The 12969-nt window shown below is 43.0% G+C and overlaps 1 protein-coding gene across 1 annotated transcript in view; it reads right to left on the bottom strand.

Annotated features, from left to right (window-relative positions):
• The window catches only part of LOC311135209 (carbohydrate sulfotransferase 8-like), a gene marked incomplete at both ends in the record, with an annotated part of 102492 nt that extends 95154 nt beyond the window's left edge, over positions 1 to 7338 (bottom strand). Inside the window, one exon of the mRNA XM_084169141.1 lies at positions 7140 to 7338. Within this exon, the coding sequence (XP_084025267.1) occupies positions 7140 to 7338 (199 nt within the window). The remainder of the gene's footprint in view (positions 1 to 7139) is intronic.
• Between the last annotated feature and the right edge of the window lie 5631 nt (positions 7339 to 12969).

Below are 12969 nucleotides of genomic sequence, written 5' to 3'. Positions count from 1 at the left end.
AATCCATGTGTACATGTGTGTATAGTGTCTATGTTGTCATGCATTTGTGCATGCATGTGTCTGTACCTGTGTGTGTGTGTCTCTTCACAGTCCCTGCTGTTCCATAAGGTGTGTTTATTATCTGTTTTTTAATCAAATTTTACTGCTTGCATGAGTTACTTGATGTGGAATAGAGTTCCATGTAATCATGGCTCTATGTAGTACTGTGCGCCTCTCGTAGTCTGTTCTGGACTTGGGGACTGTGAAGAGACCTCTGGTGACATGTCTTGTGGGGTATGCATGAGTGTCCGATCTGTGTGCTAGTAGATTAAACAGACAGCATTCAACATGTCAATACCGCTCACAAATACAAGTAGTGATGAAATCAATCTCTCCTTTACTTTGAGCCAGGATGTTAGCTCTCCGTGTACATTTAAGGGCCAGACATGCTTTCCTGTTCTGGGCCAATTGTAATTGTCCTAAGTCCCTCTTTGTGTCACCTGACTAGACAGTAGTCCAGGTGTGACAAAACTAGGGCCTGTAGGACCTGCCTCGTTGATAGTGTTGTTAAGAAGGCAGAGTAACACTTTATTATGGACAGACCTCTCCCCATCTTAGCTACTGTTGCATTAATATGTTTTGACCATGACAGTTTACAATCCAGGGTTACTCCAAGCAGTTTAGTCTCCTCAACTTGCTCAATTTCCACATTATTCATTACATGATTTAGTTGAGGTTTAGGGTTTAGTGAATGATTTGTCCCAAATACAATGCTTTCAGTTTTTGAAATATTTAGGACTAACTTATTTCTTGCCACTCATTCTGAAACTGACTGCAGCTCTTTGTTAAGTGTTGCAGTGATTTCACTTGCTGTGGTAGCTGATGTGTACAGTCGTGGTCAAACGTTTTGAGAATGACACAAGTATTGGTCTTCACAAAGTTTGCTGCTTCAGTGTTTTTAGATATTTTTGTCAGATGTTACTATGGTATACTGAAGTATAATTACAAGCATTCCATAAGTGTCAAAGGCTTTTATTGACAATTATATTAAGTTTAGGCAAAGAGTCAATATTTGCAGTGTTGACCCTTCTTTTTCAAGACCTCTGCAATCTGCCCTGGCATGCTGTCAATTAACTTCCGGGCCACATCCTGACTGATGGCAGCCCATTCTTGCATAATCAATGCTTGGAGTTTGTCCGAATTTGTGGGTTTTTGTTTGTCCACCCACCTCTTGAGGATTGACCACAAGTTCTCAATGGGATTAACGTCTGGGGAGTTTCCTGGCCATGGACTCAACATTTCGATGTTTTGTTCCCCGAGCCACTTAGTTATCACTTTTGCCTTAATGCAAGGTGCTCCATCATGCTGGAAAAGGCATTGTTCATCAGCAAACTGTTCTTGGATGGTTGGGAGAAGTTGCTCTCGGAGGATGTGTTGGTACCATTCTTTATTCATGGCTGTGTTCTTAGGCAAAATTGTGAGTGAGCCCACTCCCTTGGCTGAGAAGCAACCCCACACATGAATGGTCTCAGGATGCTTTACTGTTGGCATGACACAGGACTGATGGTAGCGCTCACCTTGTCTTCTCCAGACAAGCTTTTTTCCGGATGCACCAAACAATCGGAAACGGGATTCATCAGAGAAAATTACTTTACCCCAGTCCTCAGCAGTCCAATCCCTGTACCTTTTGCAGAATATCAGTCTGTCCCTGATGTTTTTCCTGGAGAGAAGTGGCTTCCTCGCTGCCCTTCTTGACACGAGGCTATCCTCCAAAAGTATTTGCCTCACTGTGCGTGCAGATGCACTCACACCTGCCTGCTGCCATTCCTGAGCAAGCTCTGCACTGGTGGTGCCCCGATCCCGCAGCTGAATCAACTTTAGGAGACGGTCCCGGCGCTTGCTGGACTTTCTTGGGCGCCCTGAAGCCTTCTTCACAACAATTGAACCTCTCTCCTTGAAGTTCTTGATGATACGATAAATGGTTGATTTAGGTGCAATCTTACTAGTAGCAATATCCTTGCCTGTGAAGCCCTTTTTGTGCAAAGCAATGATGACGTCACGTGTTTCCTTGCAGGTAACCATGGTTAACAGAGGAAGAACAATGATTTCAAGCACCATCCTCCTTTTAAAGCTTCCAGTCTGTTATTCTAACTCAATCAACATGACAGAGTGATCTCCAGCCTTGTCCTCGTCAACACTCTCACCTGTGTTAACGAGAGAATCACTGACATGATGTCAGCTGGTCCTTTTGTGGCAGGGCTGAAATGCAGTGGAAATGTTTTGGGGGGATTAAGTTCATTTTCATGGCAAAGAGGGACTTTGCAATTAGTTGCAATTCATCTGATCACTCTTCATAACATTCTGAAGTATATGCAAATTGCCATCATAAAAAATGAGGCAGCAGACTTTGTGAAAATTAATATTTGTGTCATTCTCAAAACTTTTGACCACGACTGTATAGTGTTGAGTCATCAGCATACATAGACACACAGGCTTTACTCAGAGCCAGTGGCAGGTCATTAATAAAGATTTTAAAAAGTAAGGGGCCTAGACAGCTGCCCTGGGGAATGCTTGACTCTACCTGGATTATGTTGGAGAGGCTTCCATTAAAATACACCCTCTGTGTTCTGTTAGACAGGTAACTCTCGGTCCACACTATAGCGGGGGATGTAAATCCATAACAGCAGCAGATTATGATAGATTATGTCAAAAGCTGCATAAAGTCTAACAAAACAGCTTCTCTCAGCCAATCATCAGTCATTTGTGTAAGTGCCGGACATGTTGAATGCCCTTCCCTATATGCGTGCTGAATATCTGTTGTTAATTAGTTTACTGTGAAATAGCATTGTATCTGGTCAAACACAATTTTTCCAAAAGTTTACTAAGAGTTGGTAACAGGCTGATTGGTCAGCTGTTTGAGCCAGTAAAGGGTACTTTGCTATTCTTGGGTAGCGGAATGGTCATCTGAGGGAGGTGGTCAAGCGGGGAGAGAAAGTTCGTAGGCAGTCGAAGAACCCTTTTGAATCCTTTTTTTTCTAAGAGTGTGTGGCATGGTTACTGCCAAGCAACCGTTAGCCTCAGTCTTGAACTGTGTGGATTGAAAAGACTCCCACCTTTGTGTGGGCTCACAAATCCCTGGATTGAGGTGGGTTTAGTTCTAAACAATTTATTATCTACGTATTGTTACAGAGACATTTTCTGTCATACTCACTAACAGGCGGACAGGCAAACGCTCACGTCTTGTCAATGTGAGATAGTTTGCGTTTGCTCAAGACACAGCAGCAGAATTGACAATTGATACCCTGGACGTAAACCCACGGCTTATCCCGAGAATGGCATAACAATAGCAAAATAAAATAATGGGAATGTCACTAAAGATATTCAAACAGACTAGAATAAATATGCATTTCAATGTTCTTATCTTGGAGAGCAGAGTGGCTGCCAATGAAAATGTGTAGGGTAGGCTGCTGTTGGACCACCCCCGGTGAACATTAATTAAATCTAGCCTTCCAAATTAGGGTTTAGCTTGCTGTGACATGTTTTTGTTTTGACTCAAATAGGACACACATCACACGTCTCACACACCCATAGTCAAACTTTCAAATTGCATTAGGTCACTTCAGGGAGATAATTCAATATGTCGCACAGAGAGAGTAAAGGAAGGGAGGGAGGGAGGGAGAGAGAGAGATGGAGAGAGAGATGTGGAGGGAGAGAGTGAGATGGAGATGGAGAGGTGGGGAGAGAGAGCGGGAGAGGGAGAGGTGGGGAGAGAGAGAGAGAGATGGAGAGGGAGAGGTGGGGAGATAGAGAGGGAGATGGAGAGGGAGAGGTGGGGAGAGGGAGAGGGAGAGGGAGGAAGAGGTGGGGAGAGAGAGAGGGAGAGGGAGAGGGAGAGGGAGAGGGAGAGGGAGAGGGAGAGGGAGAGGGAGAGGGAGAGAGAGAGAGAGAAGGAAAAAGAGAAGTCAGGAAAGCTTTGATGTGATTTAATAATGTGCTTTACTGTCTCGGGCTCACCTCAGCTGAATGCAGCCATACCCAGTGTTACACCTTCTGTTTGAAAAGCCCCAAGTTCTGAACAAAAGCCTGTCACAACTTTTTCAGGGCCATTGATAAGTTAACTATCAGTTAGCTATCCGAGGTAGTATCTCATAAGGCAGACAGACAACGAAAAATATATATTTAATTTATTTGAATAAAGTCTGGCAATGTGTTTCAGAGATGTATAGCAAAATAAATTAATAGCATATGATCTGGATGAGGGCTATTGAATAAAAAGCTGTCAGTGTAAAAGGAAGAGATAATTTGGAAGAGATGCACTTCAGTAGCCTAGTAGATTCCTTTGAATTAGCAGCAGAATGTGTGTGCTGTGAGTTGCAGTTTATTTTCTTTAATACAGTACTGAGTAGGCCTCATTTGGAGAAAATAGAGGGAAAAGAAAGAGTGAAAGTGATAAAATAAAATAGAGTGGCACTTCAAAATGCCAGTTGGATTATAAATACTGCACAGTGCTGTTTTCACAAGCAGCTCTGAAATTGAGATGTGCATTGATTCAATTAAAGAGGAACAATCATCCGAAACGGCATGTGAGTTATTATCACTCTCTGTAATCTTATTGTGCACTTTCCTCCCTCCCTGAGAGCAGTGGAATCAATTATGTGCTAATCAATTAGAGTTTGGGGCTAGAGGATATCCAAGCTGGTCCAATAACCCATCCAAGTAGCCTAAGCTTATGGTAGGTATATAAGTTAAATCCAAGTGTAATACCACAGTAACACTGTAACAATCATTGAGAGGAGACGACAACTATACTTTTAGCTCCAAACCTTGAAATCAATATAGATTAATAAAGGTTAGACAATGAACTGAATTATTATTGGTTTGAGTATGCATTAATAGAGTGAAGTTGCTCTCATACCTGTGTAGAACCACCCCACTAGCTGTGCTATTTCAAGAGGGCCAGTGTCTGATGAAGGCTGAGGGAAGATGGCAGGCTCAGGTTTGAGTTAACCTGCTGAATATTGTATTGATCCCTCTCTGGACCTTCTCATCACTGTCACCTCACCTCTCCTCACCCCCCCCCCCCCCCCCCCCCCCCACCCCATCCTCTTCCTCCCCTCACCTCCCTTTAGACCCCTTCTCTCCCTCCTTTCCCCTCCCCTCACCTCCCCTCAACCCTCACCATATGGGCACGGGAGCCAAACAGATGTTTTGGGGATGATATTTTGAGCAGCCCACATTGAGACAGTTGACTCAGCTGTGAGTGAGAGAGTGAGGCCGTATGGTACTGTACTGCCACTGGACTGGTTACAGTATCTGATTAATGAGTAGGACACTCCCTGGCCTCTTTCCTTACCGCACAGGAGTCAGACAGCAAAGGACTGTAAAGGTGAAGGTCTGCGAAGGTCATTGAGAAGTGTTCTAACCATCACTAAAGACTTGACTATGCAACGATTTTTGCTAGAAAGACGCTGAATTTACTCACTGGATTTACAGACTGAGGGGTACAGGTGGTAATTATTTTACGTTTAGGTAAATCAGCTAGTGGCATGCTAATCATTTAGTTGCAAATGAGCACATTTAGTCTTCAAGTTTGTTTACATCTAGGTAATTTGATTTATTTCTTTAGCATTTCATGAGGCAACAACAGCAGCATTACAACAACGGTACTCTGCCATTGGAATCACACTGCGCTCTAACTTTGACAATTACATCCTCCCTCTATGTCAATATCCTTACATGGTGTCACGCCCTGGCTCTGGGGACTCTTAAATGTTGAGCCAGGGTGTGGATTTTTCTATGTTTAGGTTTCTATTTTTTTTGTTCTAGATCGTTTAGATCTATGTTGGCCAGGGTGGTTCCCAATCAGAGGCAGCTGTAGCTCGTTGTCTCTGATTGGGGACCATACTTAGGCAGCCTGTTGGCACCAGTTAGTTTGTGATGTTTGTGTTGTTGTAACCTCAGGACTTCACGTATCGTTCGTTTTGTTGTTTTGTTCGTGTGTTGTGTACAAAATAAAATGTACGCTTATCACGCTGCGCCTTGGTTCCACAAGTCATCAGTCAACGTGCGTGACACATGGGGTTATATAATTATTGAACATCTGCATTTGTTTAATGTATTTTGTCTGTGAAGGATTTCAAAAGCAATTTCTAATAAAGGCATTACAAACCAATTTCAGGGTACTGTGCGTTTCCCACTGATGATTCTCAAGAGAGGCAATTTAAACATGGCCTCTGATGTGTTGCTTAATCTATGCCATTATATTGATCTGTGAAATGTAATTTACTAACTCTGCCATTTCCAAAACATTTTCTCTTCACTGAACTGCTTTTCAGATTTTTCTGGTCTTCGAATCTCCCCCCCCCCCCCGCAGACATGATTATTTTATTCCACAAACGAGGTGTGCCATTTCAAGAACCTTGATAATAACAAGCTGAGTGTTCAATAAAAACGTGTAGAACGGGTTTAGCCTAATTGAAAAGAGAACATATTTTAAAACATATTCTCTTCATTACTGCACCAAATCCCAACAATGAGAGGATAAATGCAAAGTCACAAAGCACAACACTGAGCCAAATTCAATACCAGAGAGTTACAGTATATCCACTCTGTCTGGGTTATATGTCACCTGTGTGTATCAGACCATAAGTAGCATATAACAGCTCTGGAAATCTCTGCTAGAGACACTGTTGCCACAGAGACTATAGCATCCACTCACACCAGGGAATAGACACAGTACAGCACAGCAGTATAGTGCAGCACAGTACAGCTCTAAACAAATACAAAGATCTCCTCACAGATAGGCTTAATGATGATGACAGTTTTTATTAGGTGTCTCGAGGGTCCTCTCAAAACTGATGACATTTTGAATGGCTTATCAATCACGATTACTACTACTGTATTCTTATTGGCCAGAAGTTTCTATTTATTGGACATTCACAACAACAAAGAACACAAAACAACCCGGCATTATCTGAGATCAGTAAAACTATGAGGACCACACCAACACAAAAAGTAGATAGCTAGATACCAGTACACTGTTGAATGCTCCTGCAGTGTTGTTGTGCAACGTTTCAACTCAAAGGTCTTCATCATGCAAGTTACTGGATGTGCGTACACTGCTTTGAAAAATCCAGAGTGCTGTAGACTAGTACACTGACCTGGGGTCTGTTGCTGGAGCATGTCTGAGAGGCCCTGGAGGTGGACGAGGAGGAGTAAGGACCCGGCCCCCAGGAGCAGGAGGAACCAGAGGGAACAGCAGAAGGAGCAGGGCAGCTTCATGGCCGACACCACCACCCTCCTCCTGCCACACAGAGCCTCCAGCAGCCTACTGGTGCTACTGCACTCCGCCAAGAGCATCCCTCCTCAGCCCTGCCACAGGAACCTGCAGTAGGAGGGAGTTATAGTTCATTTACATGCAGCATACTGTTTTTAAAAAGACATGACAACAAGAAAATAGCAGAAAAACAAAAAGACTAGTCACAATAAATACATCATAGGTCACACATTAATAACACCATGTCTACAGATTGCAAAAAGAGTGGAGTGAATTACACCAGAGATGACCAGAAGCAAAAGACTGTAAAAATAAAATAAAATAAAAAATGTTTTGGTTTATAACAGTAGATCAGGAGAGCCTTTAAAAGCAGAGTGTACAGTAAGGTAGTGGTGAAATAGGCAAATAGACCAGAGATCCGATTAAAACACAGCCTAGATGGGAAAATATTTATTTGCGACAAGCAGAATGTCAGTGTGAATACTGTGAGTATTTTCACTGATTGGTGTTGGAAGCAGTGAGGGTGGAGTCTGCAGAGAGAAGAGGTGGTTAGAGGAGCTGTGGTGTGAATGTTGTTATTACTAGCACGTGTGTGTGTGTGTGTGTGTTTGTTTACTCTCCACGAGTCCTGAAGAGGAGCGTCCTGCTGACTGCAGGCTTCCTGTTCCCAAGAGGCCATGTAGAGTACATCTGTCTCTCAGGAGACACACGTTCAGCTATGGGTGATTGGGATGTCTCCTAAAACGAGACAATACTGGGGAAGAAATACACCCACTACACCTACCCCCATGCTTCATCATTTTGTTTTTGTATTGGGTGTTGATTGCTTTTCCCTGGAATCCAACCACCCTCTTTCTCTGGTGGTGATTGCTTTTCCCTCTGGTCTAGCCCCATAGATTAAAATGGATAAAATAGGCATTCCGATTCAAATCAATGTTCCTTCCGTGGTGGAGGTACCTGCAGCCATTTGGAGTTGCATTTGGCAATTACATCCTTACAGTTGCGCTGTGCCCATTCTATAATTTCAAATTCTAGCAACTAGGAACATACGTTGTATGCCTAGACAATTTATATTCTTAACTAGAATTAGCATTTTGACTATTTGACTATTTACATCGAGAGGAAGGCTTTGACGAGGAAAATAAATGTAATATCTAATCCTGCTAATTAAGTAGCACCTCTGAACCGACTCTTTTATTCTTCCCACCAGTAGGTTGTGGAGTTAATTTTCAATAATCAGACAGCAACCTGAGCTCATAATATCTGAATATAAAGAAGGTCTAATAAAATAATATAAATGGTAATTATATTGTTACGTGACTGAGTTGAACTCTGGTGTTCTTTTGACTGCATTATTAAATCAATATGATGATATAAAAAAAAATATGCATGATAATGAACTGTGATTAGAAACATTTGGGCGGGGGGGGGGATCAGGTGATGAATGGCTAACAGTCTAACAAAGTTAGAATAAGAATGTTCTGACAGACAGAGAAACACAATCCAGCCTGCAGCTCCATACACACACACAAACACACTCAAATTAAATCAAATTGTATTACAGTTTAAAGCAGGTATAAAAGGTGAAGAGAAATGCTTATGTGCTATCTCCCTCAACAATGCAGTACATTAATCAATATCAATAATAACAATAAGAGTCAAGTAAAAAATAACAAGTATTATAAGTAATAAGAGAGGTGGTATGCATAGTAATAGTAGACTGTATTTACTCTGTATTTACAAATATACTGTAAAGTGGGTAGTGAGTACGTCATGCAGTAGAATAAATATACTGAACAAAAATATAAACGCAACATTCAACAATGTCAACGATTTTACAGAGTTACAGTTCATATAAGGAAATCAGTCAATTGAAATAAATTCATTAGGCCCTAATCTATGGATTTCACATAACTGGGTAGGGGCGCAGCCATGGGTGGGCCTGGGAGGGCATAGGCCCTCCCACTGGGGAGCCAGGCCCGGCCAATCAGAATGAGTTTTTCCCCACAAAAGGGCTTTATTACAGACATAAATACTCCTCAGTTTCATCAGCTGTTCAGGTGGCTGGTCTCAGACAATCCTGTATTGTGAAGAAGCCAGATGTGGAGGTCCTGGGCTGGCGTGGTTACACGTGGTCTGCGGTTGTGAGGCCAGTTGGACGTGCTGCCAAATTCTCTAAAACGACATTGGAGGCGGCTTATGGTAGAGAAATTAACATTCAATTATCTGGCAACAGATCTGGTGGACATTCCTGCAGTCAGCATGCTAATTGCATGCTCTGTCAAAACTTTAGACATCTGTGGCATTGTGTTGTGTGACAAAACTGCACATTTTAGAGTAGCCTATTATTGTCCCCAGCACAAGGTGTACCTGTGTAATGATCATGCTGTTTAATCAGCTTCTTGATATGCCACACCTGTCAGGTGGATGGATTATCTTGGCAAAGGAGAAATGCTCACTAACAGGGATGTAAACAAATCTGTGCCCAAAATTGGAGATTATTGAAAATGTTGTGCATAAGGAACATTTCTGGGATCTTTTATTTCAGCTCATGAAACATGGGACCAACACTTTACATGTTGCATTTATAATTTTATTCAGTATAATAGTATATAATAGAACAGCAGCACTGAATGTGTGTGTGTGTGTGGGGGGGTTGGATGTGTGGGTAGTCAGTGCAAATAATCTAAGGTTAACTGTTCAGCAGTCTGATGGCCTGGTGGTACAAGCTGTCTCAGAGCCTGTTGATCCGAGACCCAATGCTCCGATACCGCTTGCCAGATGGTAACAGAGTGAACAGTCCGTGGCTCGGGTGACTGGAATCCACACACACACACACACACAAACACACACACAAACACACACATACACACAGTCAATGCTGCTGTTCTATTAGGCAAATCACCACCTCCATCACCAGCTTCATTAGGAAATGCATTGGCGACGTTGTCCCAACAGTGAAGGTTTGCTGCTTCCCCAATTAAAAGCCCTGGATTAACACAGAGGTTGGCGCTAAACTAAAGGACAGGGCTACCGCACACAGGGCTATCGCAGACAACCATGAGGCTACGGCTGAAGACAGGAAGAAGTACAAGAGGTCCCGCTACGACCTCCACAGAGTCATCAAACGAGCAAAAGGACAATATAGGAATAAGGAGGAATCATATTCCACAGGCTCCGCGCCCACCGCATGTGGCAGGGGCTAGAGTCCATTACGGATTAAAAAGGAAGACCCAACGATGCCTCTCTACCAGACGAACTCAATTCATTTTATGCATGCTTCAACAATAACAACATTGTGCCGGTTGTGAGGGCCGTCACCGACTGGGTGATCTCGCTCTCCGAGGTCGACGTGAGTAAGGTCTTTAATCAGGTCAACACCCAATGGTATTCCAGGGTGTGTTCTCAGAGCATGCGCAGAACAGCTGGCAGGCATATTCACAGTCATTTTCAACCTTTCCTTGTCCCAGTCTGTAATCCCCACATTGTAAGATGACCACCATCATTCCTGTTCCCAAGAACTCTAAGGCTTCATGCCATATAGAGGTCCTGGATGGCAGGGAGCTTGGCCCCAGTGATAAAAAGGTTTGGCATGGGCCCTCAAATCCCCCAAAAGTTCTACAGCTGAAGCATTGAGAGCATCTTGACTGGCTGCATCACTGCTTGGTAAGGCAATAGAACCGCCCTCGATCGCATGGCGTTACAGAGTGTGGTGCAATTATATCTGAAAAAATACAATGTTTTTTTTGCATGAATGATTGTAGAGGATGTCTTCATTGATCACACCTTTGATTACACAATGGATAGATATTATAGATTTTCTGTCAATTTTGTTAGGTAATGTAAGTGTATTACCTAATGTGAAAAGGGTGTAATTTACCTCATCAATCTACACACAATACCCCACAATGACAAAGCAAAAACAGGTTTTTAGATTTTTTTGCAAATGTATAAAAATTAAAAACTGAAATAATACATTTACATAAGTATTTAGACCCTTTACTCAGTACTTTGTTGAAGCACTTTTGGCAGCAATTACAGCCTCGAGTCTTCTTGGGTATGACGCTACAAGCTTGGCACACCTGTATTTGGAGAGTTTCTCCCATTCTTCTCTACAGATCCTCTCAAGCTCTGTCAGGTTGGATGGGGAGCATTGCTGCCAGGTCTCTCCAGAGATGTTCGATCGGATTCAGGTCCAGGCTCTGGCTGGGCCACTCAAGGACATTCAGAGACTTGTCCCGAAGCCACTCCTGCGTTGTCTTGGCTGTGTGCTTAGGATTGTTGTTCTGTTGGAAGGTGAACCTTCTCCCCAGTCTCAGGTCCTGAGCGCTCTGGAGCAGGTTTTCATCAAGGACCTCTCTGTACTGTTTTCCATTCATCTTTTTCTCGATCCTGACTAGTCTCCCAGTCCCTGCCGCTGAAAAACATCCCCACAGCATGATGCTGCCACCACCATGCTTCACCGTAGGGATGGTGCCAGGTTTCCTCCAGATGTGATGCTTGGCATTCAGCCCAAAGAGTTCAATCTTGGTTTCATCAGACCAGATAATCTTGTTTCTCATGGTCTGAGAGTCTTTAGGTGCCTTTTGGCAAACTCCAAGCTGGCTGTCATGTGCCTTTTACTGAAGAGTGGCTTCCGTCTGGCCACTCTACCATAAAGGCCTGATTTGTGGAGTGCGGCAGAGATGGTTGTCCTTCTGGAAGGTTCTTCCATCTCCACAGAGGAACTCTAGAGCTCTGTCAGAGTGACCATCGGGTTCTTGGTCACCTCCCTGGCCAAGGCCCTTCTCCCCAGATTGCTCAGTTTGGCCGGGCGGCCAGCTCAAAGAAGGGTCTTGGTGGTTCCAAACTTCTTCCATTTAAGAATGATGGAGGCCACTGTGTTCTTGGGGACCTTCAATGCTGCAGAAATGTGTTGGTACCCTTCCCCAGATCTGTGCCTCGACACAATCCTGTATCGGAGCTCTACGGACAATTCCTTCGACCTCATGGCTTGGTTCTTGCTCTGACATGCACTGTCAACTGTGGGACCTTATACGGACAGGGGTGTGCCTTTCTAAATCATGTCCAATCAATTGAATTGACCACAGGTGGACTCCAATCAAATTGTAGAAACATCTTAAGGATGATCAATGGAAACAGGATGCACCTGAGCCCAATTTATAGTCACATAGCAAATGTCTGAATACTTATGTAAATAAGGTATTTCTGTTTTCTTTTTTTTTATAAATTTGCAGAAATTTCAAAAAATCTCTTTTCACTTTGTCATTATGGGGTATTGTGTGTAGATTGCTGAGGATTTCTATTTATTTAATCCATTATAGAATAAGGCTGTAACGTAACAAAATGTGGAAAAGGTCAAGGGGTCTGAATACTTTCCGAATGCACTGTAACTACAGTATATTCCCTGCTGACCTCTGACCACTTCGAGTCTTAACTCTCAGGTGGAACGGAAGCTACTTTTATCAGATCTGGAGCTGAGAAGACTGTATCCTATAGAGGTCTCTAGAGCTACCACTGTGCACAGATTAACATGACAGATGGAGAACTCTCACTCAGATCAATAGCTGTCTACACTATATGGTGATCTCTATCTCACTGTATGAGCTGTCCAGACCTGGGTTCAAATACTATTCTAAATCTTTCAAATACTTATGAAGTATACTTTAGCCTGACTGGAGTACCAGATGGGCGAGGTTTGCACATTGTTATAT

Source organism: Coregonus lavaretus (assembly GCF_964263955.1).
Source record: "Coregonus lavaretus genome assembly, chromosome: 9".
Taxonomy (NCBI): Eukaryota; Metazoa; Chordata; class Actinopteri; order Salmoniformes; family Salmonidae; genus Coregonus; species Coregonus lavaretus.
This window is presented reverse-complemented; position numbering and strand designations above follow the sequence as displayed.